Source organism: Lemur catta, chromosome 17 (genome assembly GCF_020740605.2).
Source record: "Lemur catta isolate mLemCat1 chromosome 17, mLemCat1.pri, whole genome shotgun sequence".
NCBI lineage: Eukaryota > Metazoa > Chordata > Mammalia > Primates > Lemuridae > Lemur > Lemur catta.
In genome coordinates, this window is record NC_059144.1 from 21,193,935 (window position 1) to 21,219,149 (window position 25,215).

A 25,215-nucleotide genomic window follows, 5' to 3' on the forward strand; every position below is an offset into this window, starting at 1 on the left:
AGCTCCAGGAAGACAGGAAAGATCCACAGGTATCTGGGAAGCTTTCATGAGGGAAGAGGCTTGGTGTGGGTCCCAAATGATGGGCTGGATTGGATATAGGGAAAGGAAAGTAGAAGTGCAGGTTTGCTTTTGCGAGTCTTTGCCTTTGTTGGTCTCTCTGTCTCGAATGCACTCTGCTCCTGGCTCTTCATAAGACAGGCTCCTTCTCATCTCTCAGCCCAAGTGTCACCTTCACAAGGCTTCCCTGATATCATTTATAACTGATTGCTTTCCTTTTTTTGTATACATTTTTTGTAGAGACAGAGTCTTGCTATATTGCCCAGGCTGGTCTCAAACTCCTGGCTTCAAGCGATCCTCCCACCTTGGCCTCCCAAAGTTCTGGGATTACAGGCATGAGCCAGTGCTCCCGGATGATTGCTTTTCCTAAAGATGGCTGCAGCGGTATTTGTCATTCTGCTCTTGACTGCGCTGCGCAATAGACTACCGTGGAAGAGATGCTGTGTCAGTTTTGAGCATGGTACTTACCTGGCCTGGAAGTTAGCCACCATGCCAGAAGTACGACTGCCCTGAGACCACCAAGCTGTGAGAAGCCCAGACTATGTGGGGAGAAAGTCCAGGAAGCATCAGGCATCAGACTCGAGAGTAAAGAAGCCGTCTTGGAGACGTGGAGACGTGGATATGTATGTGATAAAGTAAATGTGGTAGAATGTTAAGCGTAGAATCTAGGTGGTGGATATCATGTTTGTTGTACAATTCTTTTGACTTTTTTGTAGATTTGAAATTTTTCATTATAAAATTTTGGACAATAAAGAAACCATTTTGGAAGTGGATTTTCCAGCCTCTGCCATCCCAGCAGACGCCACATGGAACAGAGATGGCCCCCAGCCCAGCCTTACCCAGCTCCCTGACCCACAACTCATAAGCGCCGTAAGTGAGTATATTAAGCCTCTAAGCTGTGGGGTGTGAATAACAGAAACTCCCTTTCTAAGCAAACCTCTCTTGCTCTCTTTCACAGCTCCCTGCCTGTTTCTTTTATTGTGGTTACCACAATCTGTAATTCTCTTGTCTGCTGACCTATCTATTAACAGCCTCTCCCCCACTAGGACATAATCTCCGCTTCCTCTGTTTGCTCCTGTCTCCCAGCACCTAGCACACTGCCTGGTTCTTGTAGGTACATATGAATGTTTGTTGAGTGACTGAGTAGGACCAGGAGATGTAGCCCCTCTGAAGAGTAATGTGAGAGAATATTGAGTTCATGGAGTGGGGGCCAAGCTGGTATTTGTTACTTGGGCTGCTCAACCTCTGGACCACCCTTTGTGGGAACCCCAGGAAGTAGAGAGACATGGTAGATGAATGGGGTGGACACCCCCTCTCTCCAGTACCTGCTGGAGCGTGGACACTAGACCTGACCATGACCGGTCAGAAGCTCCCACCCCCAACTCTGAATTCAGAGGCAGAGATGCCAGCTGCAAGGGCCAGTCAGAGGCAGTGGTGAGTCCCGAGTCCAGGGCCTTGTTCAAAGCAGGTGGCTCTCCCAAGCAGGATCTTGACCACACCTGACCTTGGGTGGTTGCTCCCTGAGCCTGGTGCCACAGTGTCCCCAACAACTCCTTCTCGCCTTAGGTTCAGCCCTAACGTGAAACCAAGAATGCTGATCGTGGTGGATCCTGCCGAGTCCAGAATGCAGGACCACAACAAGGGATCGTTCTTCTCCAGGCAGTGGGACGATGTTCCATGTGCCAAAAAGGCCAAGGACTTGTTCATCTTGGAGCCAGTGGGGTCCAGACAGCAGTGGGGACTCACCACATTGCAGGCTCTTTCTCTGGGACTCCAGAAGCCTCATAGCAGATCACCAATTTTGATCGTGCGTGGCCTGTTGGCCTCTTGCTTCCTGCAAGGTATGGACTCAGGGCTGGATTCCCTGCTGATGTACCTGTAAACCCACAGTGCCCAGGTCCTATTCCTGTGCTCTAGAATCTTCCCGCAGTTCTGCTGCAAAGGAGGACAGGGTCACCTGTCAATGCTGGGCTCCTTAGAGAGGGCATCAAACAGCATTTCCATCAGACGATAGATCACATGTCGACACTTCAGAGGGTCTGCCCTTCCCAAGAAAATCCAAACATCCTGATCTGTTCTTGAGACCCAAGATTTCCCACAGTTCTGAAATCTGACAAGCTTCATTCAGCAGACATCTGTTGAGCACCAACTGTATGTAGGATAAACCCTAGGGACAAAACCTTGGGCTTTCGTGGGGGGAGAGAGGCATAGAAACAGACTAATGTAATAGGAGCTTTGGAGTTCTACAAGGGAAGTGTGTAGAGTGACAGGAGAACCCGGGAGAAGCATCAGACTCTGCCTTTGGCAATCACAGAGGACTGCCCAGAGTAGGTGGCATTCAATCTCCATGACAAGGGGACAGCAGAAGCAAAGACTCAGGCCAGGACTCAGGCTCCCAGGTCCCGTGAGGAGAGGCTCCAGAACTTCATCTCTCTGAAGTGCTTTTCGTCATGAAAGCAGCACAAAGTTCCTGGGCATCCAGCATCTGGCCGGGATTAATGACCTCCACGTTTATTAAGTGCCCCATTAAACTTGGCTCTGACTGACAGCACAGTTGTCTCCCTGGGTTAAATCCACGCTAAATATTCAATTATACACAGCACAAGCTGAATCATTTTTGGTTCTGGGGATTAGTCCGCTTGTCCTGTGAAGGCATTTTTCCAGTTGAATAACGATGGCACTTTTAATTGTGTGGTGTTTTCCTCTTGAGGGATTTTAAGCCGGACCATCTCCCAGAGGGAGAGAGAAACTGGGTGTCATCACCTCCATTTTGTGGTTGGATGACCTCAGTAAAGAGATCTGGCCCCGGTCACATAAGCTGGAATTTTACTCCTCCTTCAGGGCTCAGCTCAAATTACCTCCGCCTTGAAGATTTTTCAATTCCCTCATCAGAATTTCCAGGCAGCAAGCATATGACACCAAAAGCAGCTCTGGCTTAAGAAAAAAATGGCTGAGACCTCACTGCACGCAGGGCCCTGTGATGGACACTCGTCCTGCATTCACTCACTTGATCAGCAATCCCAAGGAAGTGTGTTCATGTTACAGCTGGGGAAACTGAGGCATGGAGAAGTTGAGTGATGGGTTTAGGATTATATAACAAATAAGTGTAAGAACCAGGAGTCAAAGCCAGGTCACCAAGTCCATTGTCTTAACCACACAATCCTGGTCCATTCATTTGTTCATTTATCCAACAGGCATTTATTGAGCACCTACTATTTGCCCAGAGCTTGCTATGAGTATAGTACTTGCTAGGGATGCAAGTGTGAGGAAAACATGGTCCTTGCCCTAACAAAGCTGACCGTCTAGCAAGGAAGACAGATTTAAAACACTTCTACAAACGATTATTTTATTACATATCAGGCATCAGGCAATGTTAACAAAATTTAACCAAGCTAGTTAAGACATTAGTAAGACAGGAAAAGAAACCAGGTCTCTGATGGCGCTTTCTTTTCTATAATTCAGGGGTCAGTCAATTCTTCCTTTTCTCTTACATTCTATAGCTAAGCAATGTCTGAGGATGCCAACATTGGCTTTGGGAACTTCCACAGGTCACCTCCCTCTATGAATCACAGCTTTTCCAGCTGTAAAATGAGAATGAAAATAGCAAAAGACTAGAAGCAACCCAAATATCCATCAACAGGGGACTGCTTAAATAAATGGTTGTACGTCTGCACTATGAGATAGGAAACTGTTAAAAAGCATCAGGCAACTCTAAATGCTGGAGAAGGATCCCTAAGACATACTGAGTGAAGGAAACAAGGTACAGAACAGCGGGTATGGAACACTGCCATTTGTGCAAAAAAAAAAAAAATGGAGAAGGAGGTAAGGGAACATCCTTACCCATGAACAGGCTGTCTCAGTAAGGAGGCACAAAAAAAATGTAACGGGCCAGGCACGGTGGCTCATGCCTGTAATCCTAGCACTCTGGGTGGCCAAGGTGGGAGGATTGCTTGAGCTCAGGAGTTCAAGACCAGCCTGAGCGAGAGCGAGACCCCGTCTCTACTAAAAATAGAAAAAATTAGCTGGGCATGGTGGCGCATGCCTGTAGTCCCAGCTACTCGGGAGGCTGAGGCAGGAGGATCACTTGAGCCCAGGAGTTTGAGGTTGCTGTGAGCTAGGCTGATGCCATGGCACTCTAGCCAGGGCAACAGAGTGAGACTCTGTCTCAAAATAATAATAATAATAATAATAAAGAAAGAAAAACAGGTAATGGGACCCTCCAGGAAGGAAATTGGACACCAGAGTTGTGAGGGGACTTAATCTCAATGTGTCCCGATTTGTACCTTTTGAATTTTGCACTCGGTGTATGTGCCTTCTTGGAAAATGAATTAATCAATTCAAGAAATTTTTAATACATTTTGATGAGGATAAAAAATGCAGTCCAAAAGCGCTGCTCACATCAGCTACCTCCTGATATTATCATTAGTTTCAAAGGAGAGGTCAGATGTGGCTGCCTCTTGGAAAATCTAAAATGATTAGAACGCGTCTTGCTCCTAATGAGATGAGAGAGTAATGAGGGGCCAAACAGAGATGAGGAGAAAAGCGGAGGAAAGGACGAGAGAAACAAAGAGGCCGTGCGTAGGAGGAATGACCTGCAGAGTGAAAATCTACAATTACTCTGGTACCACTGAGACCCCAAAGCAGTTGTGCTACCTGCCTCTTTCAGCCAGCTGCCAGGTTGCCATGGTAATGTAATAGCCTGTGATAAGCTTATTTTTGATTCTGAATACATTAAAAAAAAAAAAAGCCAGTAGGCTGCAGATGGGCAAAAATGAGCAGAGAAGGTGCCATGTGAATGAAGGCATCAGGGCGACCCCCGCTAGAATACTGGCAGGGTTGGCCTTAGCATGCATCTGAACCTCCTGCAGGGCTGGTTAAAACACAGATTGCTGTGCCTTTCCCCCAGTTCCTGATTCAAGAGGTCTGGGCTGGGGCATTTCTACCAAGTTCCCAGGAGTTATGGAGGCTACAGATTGGGGACCACATTTGGAAAACCGCTGTCCTATGTGATCTCCAACTCAGGATCCTGAAGGCTTTGGGCCCCCTTGCACCTGCCCTGGGTACATCCATCCTCTCCATTGGCCTCCTTTGTTAACTAAGCAGCTACAACAGCCTAACGCAAGGGCACAGCACTGGCTGTGACGGAGGCCAAAGCACCTGGCGGGCCCGGGGCACAGAGGGCAGTTTCCAAGGCAGAGGCCAGTGCCTCATACAAGCAATTGCGTGGAAAGTTTGGCCAGCATGCCCACTGCCTTTGCCAGAACTCTCTTGTGGGGCCAATTAACTGGGTGTGATGGCCAACAGGTGCCACCGAGTGGAGGAAAGGCGGCTGCCAGTCAAGAATGTAGCTGAGTAAGGGCCAGAGCTGGCTGGAGAGAACTTGAAAATGACAGAAGCCAAATCTTCAGGCACTATAATGTACCTCCGTGGGATCCTGATTCCCCATAGATATGGGGTTGGGCAGACAAGTCTGAATGCCCAGCCCCATCCAGCACACACGTGTGCTGAGTGAGAAAGCTCTCAGGAAGAAAAGAATGCAATATTAATGACAGGCCCCTCAGAATTAGGGATATCTTGTACTTCAGCAGATATTTACAGAGTCCCACCTATGTGCCAGGCATTATGCTCGGTGCTACCCACATAGGCAATAAGCCAGACGTGGCCCCACCCTCACGGAGCCTGCGTTTAAATGAAAGAAAACAGATGTTGTTCAAAGACTCACACAATTTAGTTGTGCTGTGGTTGCGCAAGTGAAAGATCTTTGTTTTGAGAAATAATGCTGAAATAGTTAGGAGCGAGGAGGCAAGGGATCTGCAAGTTATTCTTAAGTGGTTCAGAAAAAAATAACAAGCATATACAATATTCCCTACATATGCATGAGTGTATGTATAATCTATGCAGAGACAGAGACAAGAAGAACGGCAAAGCCATTGTGACAAAGCGTTACCAATTGTTGAATCTGGGCAAAGAGTATGTGAGAGTTCTTTGTATTATTCTTGCAATTTTGCTAAAAGCTTGAAGTTATTTCAAAGGTAGAATTTTAAAAGAACCATGAAAAATACATGAAAAATTATCATAGCAATGAGTGCAATTTTCGAAAAGTGCATAATGGTGTAAAACGGAGAGGTTCATCTTAGACGGGGAAGCCACGGAGGGTGTCCTGGAGGCAGCAGGTCTGAGTCGAGGTCTGAGCAGGAGTCTGCAAGGGGGAAAGAGGTGCTTTACAGGCAGAGGACACAGCCCCGGCAGAGGCCGTGCAGTGGGAAAGAGCAGAGCACGTCGGAGGAACTGAAAACAGAAATCAGAGCAGCTGGAGCTGAGCGCCGCGACAGCCTCCTTCCCTGCGTGTCTGCAGGAGCCGGTCGGAGGGCAGGCTGTCAGGACGGGGCTTCCTTCTGGCCCCGGACGGGGTCTGTTTTGTTTCGCCCCTACCCTTTCTGGTTCACGTTCTTGTGCATCTTCCTCTGGCTTCCATCCAGCCTCAGTTCTCAAAATTGTCCTCAAATGCAGTTCTCCAGGCCAAGGTTCCAGAATCCCAGCAACATATGGCAACTTGACCCAACAGCCTCTCCCAGCCCCCTCCCCTTTAGCTCCATCTCAGCCCCAAATCCCTGGTCACTGTCCATCAAGCCCTGTACCTGCCATTAGAACAAAGCAAACACGTCAGGCTGTCATTTCAACTTATTTCTACAGTTTGCTTCCTGGGCCTCAGGCAACAGACTCCATGTGCAGATGGCTCCGTGCAGTTTCCATGTGCTCCCCGTCCCCTGCTGATTTCCCGAGTGCTCACACAGAGCTGCCTTTCGGATTTCCTCTGGGGTGGGGGGTGGGGGTCAGCCAAGAGCTACCCTGGGTGATTTTGAAGCACAAACCTGCATAATAAACACATGGCGTCTCCATGGCATCCTTCATCTAGGTTATCCAAGCATTTTGCAGATGCACTGTCATGTTGAACCCAATCCTAGTAACACTTTCTAAACCCCAGGAAATGAGCACCATTTTACTAGATATTCATTGCATCAGAGAACTCAGAGCTTAAAGGAAACTATAAGGTCTTATGATTTAACACCCTCATTTTATGGATCAGCCCAGGGAAGTGTAACAACAAGGTCACAGAGCAAGTTCCTAGAGGAGCTGGACCTAGAAATCAGGTTTTCTGATGCCCAGCAGAGGATCAGTGTCCACGATAACCAGTCAATAAACAACATCCAGGACCTCCTGGGAAGCTAACATTCTGAACAGCGGCAGCCTAACAGCCCTTAGCTCTGAAGTGAACACTGGGTATGGCCTTGGTGGGAAGTGAGCCCCACGGACGTGTCTTGTTGCATTTAGCATTACTGTACTCCTGTTAATTTTATCCGTTTGGTTTCACTTTAGACCGGGTTTCTATTTCACATTTATGACTAACAATCCTTGCATGAGGATAAAGGGAAGTCAGAAATAAGAGTATTTCTTTTGTACTCTGCAAATCTTTCTGGACTGTTTTTCCCCTTTATAACATTTCCTTCCCAGAGCCAGACAAGCTTCTCAAATCTCCTGCATTTCCAATTGCCTGTTCTCCTTGGCTGTAATTATCTTGGAGAAATTTAAATTCCTTATCACGGCTTTGTGACAATACTGGCTAGAGATAAACAAGCCCCACTTCCATTCTGAGGTCTTGTCAAATTGTCCTCAATAGGTTCCCTTAATAGGAACTATTGTTACATTTTTATTAAAGGGGTGATAATGGGATTGTGATTGTGTTAAAGAAAGAGCCCTTATCTTTTTGAGATACATATGAAATATTTATAGATGAAATGACAGGAAGTCTGGGCTTTGCTTCAAAATATTCTAGTGACAGTAGATAATGAAAAATATTCCCCATGCACTAGTCTCTGCCGCCTTTGTCCTGCAAGTTCTTTTTGCTACGTCTTCCTCACCTCCACCCTCTCACCCCAATCTTTGAATCTGCTTATTTTGTACCTGGGAATAGGATTTGCCTCCCGGAGACTCAGCAGAGGTGAGAGTATGCGCACTGGAGCCAAAGAGGCTTAGGTTTAAAATCCCAGCTTTACCCAGATGAGCACAGTGACTGTGGCCGAGTCATTTCATTGTCTGGGTCCCAGTTTCCCCATCTGCGAAGTGGAGGTGATACACTGACCACAGTCCGGCAGCCTACTTTCCTAATGGGCTCTGCTCACCCTCTTTATACAGTTCTGCCTCCACCTGCCCTGAGATTTGTATGCTCTCTTAAGTTCCCCTGTATGCCTTTACTCTTCAGAGGTTTTCTCCACGGCTTCAACCACCTTCTCCAAGCTCCGGACCAGATCCAATGTCTGTTACCCATGTCCTCCTTGAAGTTCTATGAGTCCTAAAAACGCAACATGTACCAATCAGAGCTATTGCTCCTCCTCTAAACCCTCTGCCCCAGATCATCCCCTGGGGCCCCCCAGCTCATTCTGAACATCCTCCCCTTCACCTCCCTCATCTGTTTGTGGCAAGCCCAGGGTCCCATCTACCAGAGCCCTCTCAATCCCACGCCCCCACACCTACTCCATGTTCCCCACCACCTGCCTGGCTCAGGCCCTCAGGATCGCTGGCCTGGACAGCTGTGAAAGCTTCCTCACTGGACTCCCTCCCTCTAGCCTCTCTGTTCTCCATTCCTCCCTCCAGGTTGCTGGCACCACTCTCCTTCTGAAACCACCACTCTGGGGCTTGAAAGCCTCCCGTGGACTCTCTCCACTGAGAACAGGAAAGGTCCAAATTCCTTAACATGGCATTTGACACCCTGCACAGCTTGGCCTTAATGCATTGTTCCAGAATCATCCACATTTCCTGCCGATGAAGCAACAGGAGGCCTGGGTTTCTCAATCTGTTGTCCCTCACACCTGTATCAGAGTCACTTGGGACCTTGGTTAAAAATCCAGAACCCTAGGCCCTACCCCAATCAACTGAATCTGGGGTCCAGGTCCAAACACACAGGGATTTGAGGACCCTCACTCCAGACACACCAAACAACTTGCCGTTCACCAATCAGGCCTCTAGGCCTTCACTCATGCTGGGTTAATTTATCCCCTTTCTTGAAGGCCCAGTGTAAGTGTCACGTCCTCTGCAAAACCTTCCCAGCTCCCAGCAGAGTGAATTCCCCACCCACTCTGCTTCCACAGCACCTTGTACGCACCTCTATTATAGACCATGTGTATCACGCTGTGTGTAATTATCTGTTGGCCTGTCTGCCAAACGAGAACGGAATCTCCACCAAAGCACGTCCACGGAATGCCTGGAGCCCCCAACACAGCGGATGGCACCTAGTGGCACTTGATAAACATCAATTCATTGGAATTATGTCTTACTCTTTCTTGGTTCCTGAATACCAAACACAGCACTTAACACCTGGTGGGTGTTCCTACATCAATGTCTGATGGATGGATTATCAAAGGATGATAGAAGCAGGAATAAATGGCAGAATCTGCAAATAAATGACTTCTCATCATCAAATAATATTCTGGAATGTTTGTGCATGCCTGGGACCATCTCTAACCTGAAGCATGTGTGAATTGGGTCAGAGGTCAGATGGGATCCAAGAGTTCTGGTTCCAGGTTCACTAGTGAAATCACCGGGCTGAAGTCCTGATGTTAATCAGCAATGTCGCTGTCACTGTGACGAATGCATGCGCAAAGTCCAGCACCACCTTCCATATGGCGTCCCTGCCATCGGCCACAGGAAATTCTCACTTCCCACGTTTATCACTCCACCTTGCAGGATCCACAGAGACCATACTGCTCGGTGGGAAATCTGATATTTGCTGTGACGAGCTAGCAGAAATCAGGATGGCGGGGCTGGAGCAGGGGGTAGCGCTTCTCCAGGGCGGGCGGGCTTGTCGGAGGCAGACAAGCACCATGTCTAACCCTGGCTTCCCCATCGACTGTCTCTGCGAGATTGGGCAAGTCACCCAATATCACAAGGCTCAGCTTCTTCCACCATAAAAATGACAGCACTGTGTGTTCCCAACCTCCGAGGTTGCTGCACGAGATCATGTAGGTTACGTGACCAGCACGTAGATCTTACTGCTCCGCTGCTGGGATCCAGGACCACTAGACTCCTGTAAGTGGTGGTGGTGACTGGGGCTGACCTGGAGTCACAGGAGTTAGGCAGGAAGCCAGATCTCAGCCACGGACCCGGGAGGTTTAGAGGAGAGTTCCAGCTCCAACAAGGCCCCGCCACTATGGAGTCAGGGACGGGCTGAGGCTGGGTGTGGAAGTGGAAGCTGGTCTTCATTCTGCTGACTGATGCAGGGCGGGGGGAAGCCAGGAAACGGGGAGCTCCGGGCCCCGGAGGGAAACCCCAGTGACTGCTTCTAGTCGGGGGTGAACACCTGACTTGGAGCCCAGGTTTCTGCCATCAGGGCTACTGCGGTTCCCTAACTGCACTGTGACCACAGAAGGGAAGTGAGGCCACAACCTGGCCCCTGCGGTTTCATCGTCATTTTGAGTGGGACACTGGAAACTGGAGTCCCAGGCCGGCTGGGTTTTGCCTGTAGACACTCAAATAATGGGAACTTCCTCTCACTGTGTCTGCAGGTCCCATTGTCACTGAGATCCTCCAACTCAGAGACTCCAAATGAGAGGGGCCTCCCAATTGGTGCCCCCTCCTTGCTGTTCTTGTCTGGTGAGCCAGGCTGAGGGGGGCCGGGGGGATGCACTCTCTCCGTGCTTTCTCCTGGCCGTCTTGGAAACGTAGCTGAGAACCTGGGGCAGGAACTGGGCGCAGAAGGATGGGGGGCTTGGGGGGCTGAGGAAAGGGTGGCACGACAGACCAGACCCGGGCCCCTTGGTGGACCTGGGATTTCAGAGCAAACAAAGCCGTGCTCGTGGGGCTTCCGGCGTCGGTAGCAAGGTGTGACGGTGCCAATGACTGGGGAACAGCGACATCTTCTGGCTGCCTGCAGCCACGGCCCTCCTCCCGGTCAGAGCCGCAGGGCATTTGGAGACCGCCCATCTTCGGTGCCTGATGCCTTTAGAATCCTCAGACAAGGGGTTTTAGCTGCTGATTCGGTTGGTCCAGAGCAGCCCGAGATGCCGCATTTCTAAGAAGCTACTATCGATACTGCTGTTCTGTGAGCCGCACTTTGATCAGAAAGCTCCAGGGGGCCCACAGATCAATCAGATTTGGCCCCGGGCATCCTGGGGGTCTCAGGAAAGGAGGAAATTTTCCACATATAAAATCATTCAACCACACGGAAAGGCCAGGGAGGAAGAATGCTTCTTGGAGAGACGGGTTCCAAAGGGGTTTTTGAAGGGTGGTCAGATCTTCACCAGGGAGAGGTTACCTGAGTGAAAGGGGCGGCCTCGCTAAAATAACAGGAAAATACCCAATCCCACAATTTTCCCAGTAACCGTTAAAGCTCAATCCTGAGTTCTCTCACTGATGAGTACCCCGCGAGAGTTCTCTTTGCCCCCTTTCCCCCGTCTCTTCTCTAAGAAGATAAAATAAACTTTAACTTTATATATCTTAGTCTCTGCATAAGAAATCTTTCTCTACCTGCACTGCGGGCACCTCCAGGCTTTGCACCCCAGCACTGAGGACCACTGGGGACGGCCTCCCGTGGCAGCACAAGTGGCACCTGCACCCAGCCTGCCAGCCCCAAACACCAACCCGGGTGACAGTCACAATTGACTGTGACGGGCCCAGAGATCCCAAGCAAGGTGAATGTTTAAAATACTTATGGGAGTAACATTTCCAAGCAACCCAGAGTCACTTAATTGATTCACTAAGTACAATCGACTTCACGTCTTCTTTAAAAGAGCTCTTTTCTCTCTTTCTCTCTTCCTTCCTTCCTTCCTCCCTCCCTCCCTTCCTTTCTTTTCTTTCTTTCTTTCATTCCTTTCGTCTTCTTTTTTTTTTTTAGACAGGGTTGCACTCTGTTACTCTGTTGCCCTAGCTAGAGTGCAGTGGCATCATCATAGCTCACTGCAACCTCAGATCAAACTCCTGGGCTCAAGTGATCCTCCTGCCTCAGCCACCCGAGTAGCTGGGACTATAGGTGCACACCACCATGCCCAGCTAATTTTTCTATTTCCATAGCTCACGCTGGTCACAATAAAAGAGCTCTTCTAGTGACTGCCCCACATGCAGCCTTTTTCAGAAACAGATGAACCCCTGAATCACCGTCCAATCACCGCCCTTCTATTTGGATGGCACCATGTGAAGCAGGAGAAAGGATCAGATCAGCCCCGTTTTACAGAAGAGGAAACAGAGGCTCAGGGAAGCCAAGAGACTTTGCCTGAGGCCACCCAGCAGGGCCACACCGCTAGAATCCAGGTCCCTCACTCTGACATGTGCTGCAGATGACTCCATAAAAACAGGCCCAGAGGGCAAGGGAAGAGGCCAAGGGAATCTGGGGTGCGGGGTCCAGGCCTCCCCCTTCCTTGCACGGTGGCCTCGGGCTGGGAACACAGCCACAACTCAGGGAGGGCGATGAAAGCAGCTTTTACAAAGCAGAGTCTGAGGCCCTCAGACAGGCCCCCTTTGTGGACTTCCTTTCCATCCCCACCCCCGTGCCCGCTGCCTTTAGCATCCCGCTCTGAATGGCTGGCGAGCTCACACTGGAAATTTGCAACACAAATGCATGGCTTGTCTCCCTTTCGGCAGAGCCTCACTGCCCCAGCCTTTTGGGGCGTCTTAAAGGCTGCCTTTCTTTGGGGCGCTTTCTTTCTGCAGCTCGAGCCCCCAGCCCCTACCCGCAGCCGCGATTGCTAATTAACACTGGGTTAAAACACGTCCTGGGAAAGCAAGCGCGGTAGCTAGGGAGGGATTCTCATGGCCTTTCAGAGGACAAGGATGAGGCCGGGTGGGAATCGGGGGGAGGGAGCTGGGCTCTCATTCTCAGGGCTCTTTTTGGCTTCTTCCCCCACCTCCCATCCCACCCCTGGCCCTCAGCCCCCATCCTCTTTCTTGAAGGGTTTGAGAATTTACTGCAAATAAAGCTTGCCACCAAGATGGCTTTCAGCTATCCCCACGGCCTCGCTGCCCAGCTTTCAAAGCTCAGCTCCAATCATAAGAACTATTATACAGTAACATCTGCCACTTGTTGAGAACGCCCAGAATCACACATCTTGCAAGTGGCAGAGCTGGATTTCAAATCCAAACCCATTTGCCACCTAAACCCCTGCTCCTGTTCTAGGCTTGTTCTGCTCCTGTCTGATGAAGCACACCCGGTTTTCCATGATTTCTTCCTTCTCTCAGTTCTTAGAGCATTTATGGTGCATCCCTTTCTGGATCTACCTGCCTGGGGTAATTATTCAGCATCCTCCTGCAGCTCTTTGAAGATAAGTGCTGTGTCCACACTCTCAGGTTCCTCAAGGTGTTTCTTATAGTGCCCAAGGAGATGCCAGGCAGTGGGGAGAAGCCCACCCCATTCTCCTAACTACAGAAATGAGGCCAGGCCACTCAGAGATGGACAGCTAATCCAGCAAGCTCTGCATTGGGCCTAATTAGGTATTTAATAGGGCCTTATGGGATAAGGAAATAAATGCTCATTGAAAACCCAGCAGGGCAGCCTTCTGTTACTGCTGGTTGGAATGTAAATTTATACAGCCACTTTGGAAAAGAGCTCAGCAGTTTCTTAAAAAGTTAAACATTCACTTAGCAAATGACCCAGCAATTCCGCTCCTAGGTACCCACCCAAGATCAAAGAAAGAATATGTCTGTACAAGATCTTGCACTGAAATGTCTATAGCAACATTATTCACAATATCCCCAAACTGGAATCAACCTAAATGTCCATCAAGGTGATGGGTAAACAAACTATGATACATGCATACAGTGAAATAAAAAGAAACACTACTGATACAGGGATCCACATGGATGAATGTCAAAAACATTCTGCTGAGTGAAAGAAGTTTGACACCGAAGAGTGCATATTGTATGGTCCCATTTATACGAATTTGCTGCAACAGGAAAAACTGTAGAGACAGAAAGCAGACTGGTGGTTGCCTCGGGCTGGGGGGAAGAGTGGGGATCGACACATATGGGTTGCAAGGAACTTTTGGGGTGATGGAAGTGTTCCAAAACAGGACTGTGGCGATGATGGCACAACTGTGTACATTTATGAATACTCACAAAGCCATAGACTTCAAACAAGTGAGCTTGAGGGATGTGAATTATATTTTAATATAGCTGTTAAAAATTTTTAAAAAGGCTTATTAGAAGAAAACCTAGTGGGCACCAAGGCAGGACCTTCAGAGACCCTGAGCTTTGTGTGGGGCATTGACCAGCTCTGTGACTGTGGCTGAGTGTGTGACCTTCAGCAGTAACAAGAATAGCGATGGTGAAAGCTCATCTGTGAGGCTCAGCCTGTGCCAGGCCTGTACCTTATGTCCTGTCACAGTAATCCTCACCCAGCAGCCTATGAGTTGAGCTCCATCGCTACTGCTTTACAGGTAGGGAAACTGAGGTCAGGCATGAAGACTTTAGCACAGTGCTTGGCACGGAGCTTCAGCTGGTGCTGAATCCTGAATCCCAGGCTTCTCCAGCCAAAGAGCACAGGTGTCTTGCGTCTGTGCCCACTCTGGGTGCCCTGCTCTACACCGTCCCCATCTTGCCTTCGCTGGAGTAACCCCACAGCTTCTGACCATGCAAGAGCCTGTTCTCCTGATCACTCCATCTGCTGCCTGCTGCTATGACCTACTCCTTTTGTTTTTAAATAATATTTAGTTTAAAGCCATCAGCTCACTCTTTTTTTTTTTTTTTTTTGAGACAGAGTCTTGCTCTGTGGCACAGGGCTACTAGAGTGCCATGGTGTCACCCTAGCTCACAACAACCTCAAACTCCTGACCACAAGCGATCCTCTCGCCTTGGCCTCCCAGAGTGCTAGGGTTGCAGGCCTGTGCCGCCGCACCGGGCCCTATCGCTCACTCTTAATCCTTGGGGATTTGGCCTGACCTGACCACTATGTGTCCAGGCCAGCAGGGTGACATGCCACTCAGTCCTTGCTTTTATGAGAAACGTCCCATGTCTGCTGGATGCCAAGAACATGGCTCAGTGCAGGCAAAGAAACAGAATCACAAAATACCATTACTAAGAGGGCCCCACACACTTCCAACTGTGCTTCCAACTGTGACCCATAGAAGTACCCCAGGGGCAGGCAAAGGGGGTCTCTATTCCCCCGTCCTCAACCAGAGCAGCCCCAGTTTTTAAAATCTGTTGCATATACTGTGCCCTGTAGAAGATTTCCAAAGAAAGGGTTATGCCATTTGTTTAAAAGTTTGAAAGTTGCTGTTCTATGCCAACTCTCAAGTTTTCACGGAGAGAAACTGAGGCCTGGAGGGGAGAAGTAACTTGCTGAGGGTCACAGAGGTCGTGATTGACAGGCCAGGAGAGGCATAGGTCTCTTGACTCAGAGGCTTTGAGCTCTTTCTGCATCTTGGCAACGGCCGCCTGGGAAGCAGAGCTGGGGCCTCACATGCTTTCATGTCAGCCTTGAGGATTTCTTAGCTATAGGCTAGAGAACTCTGGAAACACAGCAGCTCTCCCAAGGTTTCTCATCTCTTTCCTCTCACTTCACACTTCTCCGAGGCAACTGCCTGACCCGAGAGGACAGAGGCTCCCCGGGCCAGCGGTCGAACCTGCCTGCACCCGCAGCGGGCACAAATCAAACAGAAGAAAATTCTGATAATTGGACGGCAAGGGAGACAGTGAACAATTTTCCTCACTAAGGAGAGAAAAACACTTATTTGTAATGTTGGCTACCCGCAAAGTGGAATAAAGTTACACGTGGACAAGACTAAACTCTAAGAACTTTTTAAAAGGCACATTTATCTTGGAGAATGAATGAACCCTTGGTGTCTCGCTGCTGTGAGCGCTTCGATTCTTAGACTAGCAGTATTGTATTCTCTGTTCCTCTCAGAATAATATCACAACTTTGTACACGGCCGCCCCCTCAAAGATAAAGTTTGGTAGAAGTCTTAATTTGCAAGGGGCAAAACCTCTTTCCCTTGCTAAGGTTTGTTGGTGTGATGCTAAAAATGGTCCTTTGGTTGACATGTGGGTAATTGACTCTCTGACGCCGACAACACTTAGGAAAATGAAGGTATAAATGGCAGCAGAGCCGCGCAGCCGCCCAGTGAACGCACAGCCCGAGGCCCGAGAAACTAACTGGAGCAGCGCCTCAGAGCGGAGGGAGACCTGCCACGTCGGAGGTGAGGGGGTGGCCCTGGGGGCTGGCCTGGGTAAACTGTCCCCTTGCTATGGGCTCTGGAACATCCTTTCAATGGTTGGTGTCATTTGGGCATCGTCTTGGGTGCGTAGCTCTTCAACTCAGGGATAGGTGGCGGGCAGATCTGCTCCAGGGCTCTGTCAGAGGCAGGTGAGGTCTCAGTGCTCCTCCAAGGGTATAGGGACAGCTTCTGGGGCCATACGTGAATTGGCTCGATTCTGTCAATGATGAGATGCTGCCATGGATCAGAGAGGAGCTAAGCGGCTGGGCAAATCAATACCACTCATTGACTGCTCAGAACCAATTCAGTGTAATCGCCTGGAAATTGATAACACTTTGCTCTCTTGCTCAGTTGCAGCCACCTCTTTACTCTAGGTTTTGGACATTAATTATCTGCCCTTGGAACCCTCCCTTACCCCACGCCTGTCTCCCGATCTTTGCTTTAATGGTCCTGAAGTTTTTGTGTCTTTCCCCATAAGCCGACTCAGCCCCTTTCTGGAAGGAGGTGAGGTGTCACTCTTTTGAATGACAGTTCAAGATGCTTCCTCATTAAAAACCTTGATTCCTTTCAACTTGGAACTCTGGTAGTGAAACAGTTTATAAACTGAATCAAGATGTCAGTGCTTTGGGGTTCTCAAGTTTCAATGCAGAATATTTAAGAAAGGTTAGAGATTTTCTTTCCCTGGGTTTTCAAAAGTGGTCTTGCTGGTTTTGACACTTGAGAGCCACCCTCTGTCATTCGCCAAAGGTGTATCTGCAGAATGCTAATGGCATTCGTGGCATGAAGGCTGGCAAAAGGTGCCAACTGATGTAGATCAAGTGCCCATTTACCCTGATTTTAGACAACTTCAAATATATCTAATCACAGAATGGATAAGCACCGCAGAGAGCTAACTGATATTCATACTGATAGATTATGAACTCTACAACGCCTTCAGTCATCAAAGAGCTGTCAGTGATGCTGTTGGGTTCGTGTTACATTAATTCAGTGAATTTTGGCTCCTTAGGTTGTCATGGGGAATGTGTCTGTCAACGGCTATTTTATCCTTGGTAACACAACCTCTATTCTTATCTTACCCTAAGCTGGATAATTCTTATTCTTCCCCGGCTTTGTGCAGTGGGATTTGCAACCCCATGGATTAGGTTCTCATTGCCCAGAGGTTGCTGTGGTGTCTTGATCTATCCCTGGCACCTGGTTTCTGGTACATGTTGAGCCTCCTGGTTACCCAGACTGTGCAGTCACTTGGCCTCACGTTGAATGCTTGGGGTGTTACTGTATTTACCGTGCTTTGCCCCCCAGAGTCTGCCTTCTTCTAAGGTTATTTTCGACTCCCCAAAGCAACTCGGTGTGCATAGGGAGGTGCCAGTCAAGCAGGTGTTCCTGTATGTCCCCATTCTTTCTCCCCCAGAGGCCCAAGGACAAAGAGCAAAAGCTTTCTGTTGTTTTTTTTTTTTTTTCCGGAACCCTTTCCCATGTGCAGGTGATGAATTCTGAAGCGCCCCATGAATAGGGAGCGCTGTGAATAGGGTATTGTATCTGGGAGGCTGCCACGGAGCAGGAGGAAGTCTGCTGGCCTGGGAATGGGGAGGCCCCTTCTGAAGTGCCCACTCTGAAAGCAATTTGATGGAGGACCATGGGAAAAGGCCCTTCTCCTCTCTGGGCTCGTTTTCTTGGCTGTAAAATGAGGGTGGTGATACCTGCTCCAGAGAGCCAGTGCGAGGGTGGGCTGGCCATGCCATCCAGGAGGGTGCAGGGGGTGAGAATCACTTGTGCCAGTTCTAGGGAGAAGGGGCAGGAGGTGGGGAGGCAGGGGGACAGCTCAGGCCAAGAGGAGGGGTTTGGGCTTCACTCTGGAAGGAGTGGGGAGCCAAGGCCTCGGAGCAGGGGAGTGAGGTGATTAGCAAGGGACCTGGATATGCCCAAATCCATCAAAGATCGGCAGCAAAGAAGGCGAGGGAGCCAGGCTGCAGCTGGAGACAGAGGAAGCAGTGATTTGTGTCACGGGGCCCTGTTTGTCTCCAAAGATCTCCCTGCTCAGGAAATTTCTGGAGCAGCAGCCTGGCCAAGGTTGGGAGAAGGGGAGCCAGATGAGATATGGTGTGATGAGGAGGACAGAAGACTGCAGATCCTAGATCTGAGGGCAAAGGCTTCACTCAGATGCCAAACATATCTACAGGCCTCGTGGCTGCAGGTGCAGAGGGCTGGGTGGCAGGGCAGGTGGACATTAAGGAGGCAGCCTTCAGGGACAGACACTATGTTCTCATCTTTTCTCTGGCCCAGTACTTGTTGGAATAGTACAGGCTGGACAAATATTTGCAGGACAAGGGGATTTGGGCTTGACATGATGAGAAAAACTTCCTAACAATAAGAACTGCCTGGAAGTAGGGCAGGCTGGCTTCAGGATAGTGAGGGCCTTGTCATTCCCTGGCAGCAAGTGTTTGCTCGAGTGGGAACTGGGGAACTGCAGTGTGTGGGGTGCACACGGGGGAGGGAGGGCCTGACCCCTGAGGCCTGGACTGCTGCTCCCTCCAGCTCTGGGGGTGCGGGGGGTCTCAGGCCACAGAGAGCAGTCTCCATGGGTGCTGCCCGGAGGCCCAAGGCACTCCTGGGTTAGGAGAGACCCTAGTGTCTGCCAAGAGCAGGGTCAATGCCCTGAGAGGGCAAGTGAGCCCAGAAAAACCAGGTGGACCCTGCCAGTGCTGGTCCCGCCTGCCAGAAATCGCTCCTCAGCAGGACTGGGGCGGGGGTGCATGTGAAAGTTATGGGGGACAGGAGGGAGTGCTGCCCTCTGGGGGCTGGGGGGGCCCCTGGCTGGGTCTGTATCCCCGTGATGCCTACGTCCTCCTGCTGGCAGAGGGGGTGCCCATGGGAGAGGGGAAGACCCAATTCCTAGGTGGCCGAGTGCCCCAAGGCCAGCCGCATTTCCATCCCGGGAGGGGTCTGGGTTGCCCAGCAGGGGCACCTTCCGCTGCTGAGGCAGGCTCTGTCCCCCGCTGGCTGTTCGTGCCCTGATGCAGAGCACAGTGTTGACAGGCCCCAATTATGGGTAATTACATGATCTATGAGATGATGCTGCCGCACTGGCCTTCCCGGACTAAAACTCCTCGGCAAAATCTCAGCGGCTGCAGCAAGATGCACACATAGCCTTTGTTCTCCCCTTCAACTCCACAGGGAATAAAAACAGGGGGCCTCTGCCCACTGAGTGGATCAATGTAGTAACCACAGCAAAGGTTCATGCAGAATTCCCTGTATGCCAAGTTACTCATGCACGTGTCTCATCTCCCCTGATCTTCACAAGGACCCAGTGCAGGAAGCATAGTTACCAACCGCATTTTATGGTTGGGGAAGCCCAGAGAGGTGAAGCCACTTGTCCTGGGACACACGGCTAGTGACAGCAGAGCCAGAATTTGAATTCGGGTTTGTCTGACTTAGAGCTGACCTTGCTCCCTGCTGTGAGTGCCACACTGGATGGGGGTGACGGAGGGGCCTCCCCGGGAAGGTGCTTTCTCCCCCTCATCCCTTGCTGAGGCCCAAATCCCAGCTTTAATGCCTTACATCAACTTTGGTTTTCTGTTCAACCCTATGAGGTTTGCAGGGGAACTTTATCATGTCCGCTTCACAGAGAGAGAAATGAAGTCAGAGCTGGTGACTGATAGAGGCAGAACTTGAACCCTTGAACTTGAGTCTGGGTTCTTTTTCCCAACCCACAGCTTCCAAAGGACAAGAACCAAGTCTGCGCCTGACCTTCCCCTCCTGTTGTTTTGCAGGTGCCACCCAGGGGTGAAGGATGCTGCTCTGGGTGTTCCTCTTCGTGATCCTCACCCTCAGCAGCGGCTCCCACTGCTCCCTGCCCCCCTCCCTGTCCCTCAGGTAAGCAGCACCTGGATTCCCGCCATCCCCAAGCGTCCCTGCCTTGGGGCGGGCATTAGGGGATGAAGGATCAAGCCATCCACTGGCCTGGCTATTTCTTCAGCTCAGCCAGGGTCCGAGTCTCTCTAGGGGTGAGTGGGACGAAGGGCAACAGAAGGATCTTGCCGAGACATGGTGAGTGCAGCCCCCGCTGTCCTCTCGCCCGGCCCCCACACAGCCCTTTGACCTCTGACTCCTTCGGCACAGGACACGGCGGTACGCAGATGCCATCTTCACCAACAGCTACCGGAAGGTGCTGGGCCAGCTGTCCGCCCGCAAGCTGCTCCAGGACATCATGAGCAGGCAGCACGGGTGAGCAGAAGTTCTAGTGATTTCTTCCCATAACCCTGTGCATCCGAGTTTGGAAGCCCCACTGCAAGAGGCCAGGGACCAAGTTTGGTCTCTTCGGTGGCACAGCAACTGGCATTTCTGAACCTTCCATAGCAGAAGGGCCCCCGTGTTAAACCTCAACTTACCTCTGCACTTACCATGTGCTCCTTCCCAGGCTGGGCTCCTACGGTGACGACACTGACGGTGGGTACTGTCTGATCATGCCTCTGTGCCACAGGCTCTGCGCTGGGACACTTACAGACAGTGCCGGACACACAGGAAGCCCTTGGTAGCGTCAGCCATTATGCTCAGTTTCTCATCTGATCTTTGTAACAACCCTACAAAGTAGGGACTCCCACCGCATTGTATAGAGCCGTAACAGCTTCTAAAGGACATAGAACCCAAGAGTGGCAGAGTTAGGATCCAAACAGCCCGCCTCTACAGCCTGTAAATTTTTAGTTTTTATTTTGAAAAAAATTTCCAGCTTACAAAAACATTGCAACAATGTTACCATGGACTTCCATATACCCTTCTAATTCCTGACGTTGTTCTGTATGTGCTTACACTCTATCTATAGCTAGATATAGCTCTGTACACACACAAACACATAGACACATTTATTAGTGTCATCATTTTTGTGGAACCATTTGAGAGGAAACTGTAGACATCATGACCTTTTACCCCTAGGTCCTTCTGCATGTGTCTTCCAACAGCCAACAAAAGGACGTTCCCTTACACAATCCCAGTGTAATTATCACTTATACTCCATATTTGAATTTCACCAGTTGTCCCAAAATGTCTTTTAATAACAATTATTTCTTTTTCTAATCCAGGATCCAATCTAGGATCACGGGTTGCATTTAGTTGTCATGTCTCTTTTAGTCTGGAATAGCTCCTCAGCCTTTTATGACATTGACATTTTAATTAGTAAAGGCTAATGATTTATAGAACGCTCCTCACGCTGAATTTGTTGCACACATCCTCCTGATTCGATTCAGGTTGTGCGTTCACAGAGGTGGTCTTGTGTCCTTCTCAGTGCACGGTATCAGGAGGCACAGGATGTCAATTTGTCCCAATATTGGTGGGTGGTAACTTCGATCACTCGGTTAACATGGTGTCTACCAGGTTTCTCCTCTGTAAAGTTAATAGTTTCTCCTTCATATTTAATAAACTGTGGGGAGACATTTCGCAACTGTGTACGTCGGTACGGCTGTACTCTTCCCTGCTACATAGACTGCCTCCCTAAATTGTTGCTGAGTCTAATTCAGGTGGGTAGAAGAGTCCACACCAGATATTGGAATGGGAATATTCCACATCCTGCCTTTCCACATCCTACCCAAATAGCGACCTCAGCTATTTCTCTTTTTCTAACCACACAGAGAGAGAAACCAGGAGCAAGGAGCAAGGGTGCGGCTTGGCCGTCAGGTAGACGGTGTGTGGGCGGAACAAAAGCAGATGGCACTGGAGAGCGTCGTGGTGGCCCTGCTGCAGAAGCACAGGTAGGGTGTGTGTGTCGGGGGGTGTATCTAGGTACCTCAGGGCCTCCTTCCCTTGCCAGGAATGGGAAAGAATCCCCCCCCTCTAAAGGTGTGGAGTTCTGCTAAGCACACCGAGAACACAGTCCCTCCTTACACACATGAAGAACTAGAGGAAGGGGAGAAACTGTGCAATGGAGACTGCACCTTATCCACTGCTGTGTCCCCAGTGTGTAGCCAGAGGCCAGGCTCAGCCTCTGCGCCCGAAGACATTACTCACGCAATAGTTCTGGGATAGGACCCAGAAACCTGAATCAAGTGTCCCAGAGGATTCTGATGCAGGCGATCTGAGGCATGCCCTGGAGCCCTTCAAAGAACTATAAAACCTAAGACAAACCAGCTTCCCACACCCTGGGAGTGTGCAGACACACTGTCATCAGAGGAGAGCCAGTGACAATCTTTGTTCCCCATCCCCCTGGCCCTCACATTCCCACTGGGGGTCAGGGAAGATCAGAGATGAGGTTTCCCATTTTACAGAAGAGGAAAAGCAAGCCAAGGAAGGGGCAGCAGCTGGCCCCAGGTCAGGGACTTGCAGGCCCAAGACCTGCTCTACCTCCTGAACTTCTTCCCGCGAAACTCCACTCCATGGACAAACGTTTCCCAAGAATGACACAACTGTTTGGAGAAACTCTGTTGGTTTTTACAGCCTAATTTTAAACTGTGAGCACAAGCATGTCCCAGCATGACTCTGCCTGGCACTTCTGGACCCGTATATTAAGCAAATCCCTTCCCAACAGAGCTCTCCATGTGCTGTCTCACCTTCTTTCCAACTTAATTAGAAACCCCGAGCCCAGCGAGCTCACTCTGTCCAGCCCTGCGGAGACACAAGCAGCAGCAGGCCTGCCGCAGATGACAGGAGAGGTGAGAACCAGGCGGGGAGGCGGCCTGGACACCTGAGCCCCAGGCCTGGGTCTGCAGCCCACTAGCTGCTCCCAGCAGCCTTCCCAGCTTCCTCCTCCATGAAAGGAGGGGTCCATTCTGACCACCTCTAAGGTCCCCAAGGCTAGGATTCTACAGTAACGTCTCTAAGAAGAATGCCTCTTCTGTGCCTCTCACGTGGGATTAGGCAATCGTTCACCTGCCATGGGCTTGGTAGGCTGGATGGCCCCAGGAGGGCCGGTCCTCAGAACACAGGCTTTGTTCCCACAGGTTAAAAGCCAGAGCTCCGGATCACAGAGCTGGCAGGAAGGGGGCTGGAGGCTGCTACAGCTATTTGTTCCCCCTCCAGCTCAACTGCTGCAAACACCAGGACATCACTGGTGGGCGAGAGAGCACAGAAATAGGGACGAGTTTATACCTGTGGAGTGCAACGTGCATGAGAGAGAGGGGACGCTTCTACACCCCCACACCCCGTGTCCGCCTAACAGCCCTGTAAGGAGACCAAGGTTCAGGTTTAGCCATCCTCCCACCACCACCCAGTGCCCGCTCTGGGCTGGGTATAGCAGTGACAGGACAGCAGTGGCCCCTGCTCTTGTGAAACTCTCGGTGCACTGAGGTGGCCGGGAACTAAACAAGTTCTCATATGGTCAGTTACTCAGTCTGTGATCAGTGAGAAGAGACTAGGGGTGTGGTGAGTGGGAGGCTGGAGGAAGCTGACCCTGTCTGGGGATTGGAGGTGGCTTCTTCAAGGGAAGTGACTGACCCAGGGTCTCGGTGGGGGCCAGCTGGCAGAGCAGGGGCTGGCACTGGGATCCACTTTGCTAACGCACACAAGCCTCCTTCCCTCCACCCCACGCTGCCTCCTTTGGAACCCAAACAGCCACCTCCTGCTGCCAGAGTAGCCGTCACCTTGGCTCTAGGTGTCCTGCCCCAACTCACCCTTACTTCAACCCCCCAGATTGAGCGTTATCTTTCTTTCTGCAGCAGGAATTCCCTAGGATGAAGACTCCTCCCGTGGCTTAGCCTACCTGTGGCCAAAGCACAACTGGACCCAGTTAATCCTCTCTCATTTCTGACCTACTCTTTCCTTGGCAAATACAATAAAATTCCCCCATCCTGGTCTGCATGTAAATTTTCTTTTATCTTCAGCCTAATTTTTTATGTGTTTTACATAGTTACATTTCCCAGAGTGGTATTACAAGGTATAATAAAAAAAAATAGCTAACATTTACCAAGCACCCACAGAGCGCCAATCTCATGCTCCCTGCAGTCCAATGGCACGCACTGGCACCCTCCTCACTTCACAGACAAGGAACTGAGGCACAGAAAGCTTAACCAAATTGCCACGGTGACAGCCGGCAGGTGTGAGAGCCGAGATTCAAACCTAGGCAGTCCAGCCCAGAACCAGGCTCTAAAGCATATTCATCTACCCTGGGTCACAGTCGTCCTTCCTCCGCTGGTGACTTGCTCATCTATCTAAAGTCACTTTGAGAGGCCAGGTGCGGTATAATCCTAGCACTTTGGGAGGCTGAGGCAAGAGGATCACTTGAGGCTAAGAGTTTGAGATAAGCCTGAGCAACACAGTGAGACTGACCCTGTCTCTACAAAAAACAAAAAAATTAGCTGGGCATGGTGGCATGTGCCTGTAGTCCCAGCTACTCGGGAGGCTGAGGCAGGAGGATCGCTGGAGCCCAGGAGTTTGAGGATGCAGTGAGCTATGATGACGCAACTGCACTCCAGCCCAGGCAACAGAATGTGACCCTGTCTCCAAAAAAAGGCACTCTGAGAAAAGGTCAAATTCTGGATACATTCTTAGGGTAGAACCCATTTCCTGACAGATAGGGTGCAGGGATTGGAGGGAAGTCAAGAATGACTGACAAGTTTTTGGCTCGAGGAATTGGAAGGATGGAATTGCTGCTTAGCAGCTTCAGGGGTGGGGAGAATACTAGGAGTCTGGGTTTGCGCTTACTGAGTGAGGTGCCTATTAAAGTCCAAGCAAGGATGCTGAGTAGGCACAGGGATGTAAAAGTCTGGAGTTCAGGAGAGAGGTCTGGACAGCTGGTTTGCTTTGGTAGCTGTCACCATTTAGACCACTGGTCCCCAACTTTTTTGGCACCAGGGACCAGTTTCATGGAAGACATTTTTTCCACGGATTGGGGGATTGAGGGGGGATGGTTTCGGGATGATTTAAGAGCATTACATTTATTATGCAGTCAAACCTCCCTGCTAATGACAATCTGTATTTGCAGCTGCTCCCGGTGCTAGCATCACCGCCTCAGCTCCACCTCAGATCATCAGGCATTAGATTC

General features: G+C 50.2%; 1 protein-coding gene across 2 annotated transcripts; it reads left to right on the forward strand.

The window, feature by feature from the left end:
• The first annotated feature begins 20,040 nt into the window (after positions 1 to 20,040).
• Positions 20,041 to 24,007, forward strand: GHRH (growth hormone releasing hormone). Of its 2 annotated transcripts, none has more exons than XM_045528623.1 (4): positions 20,041 to 20,123; positions 20,370 to 20,474; positions 21,872 to 21,991; positions 23,891 to 24,007. In XM_045528623.1, exons 1-4 carry the CDS (start codon positions 20,041 to 20,043, stop codon positions 23,907 to 23,909), a joined length of 327 nt encoding a protein of 108 aa, XP_045384579.1. In that variant the 3' UTR covers positions 23,910 to 24,007. The 2 variants fall into 2 exon arrangements, with proteins under 2 accessions (XP_045384579.1, XP_045384580.1); XM_045528624.1 differs by having other exon boundaries at positions 23,894 to 24,007.
• The last annotated feature ends 1,208 nt before the right edge of the window (positions 24,008 to 25,215 follow it).

Bases quoted from the DNA above. Each gene is read 5' to 3' on its own strand.
- GHRH (XM_045528623.1), top strand. From the start codon at position 20,041: ATGCTGCTCTGGGTGTTCCTCTTCGTGATCCTCACCCTCAGCAGCGGC. The intron at 20,124-20,369 runs GTAAGCAGCACC...CCTTCGGCACAG, and splicing joins CCCCCCTCCCTGTCCCTCAG to GACACGGCGGTACGCAGATG. The intron at 20,475-21,871 runs GTGAGCAGAAGT...CTAACCACACAG, and splicing joins ATCATGAGCAGGCAGCACGG to AGAGAGAAACCAGGAGCAAG.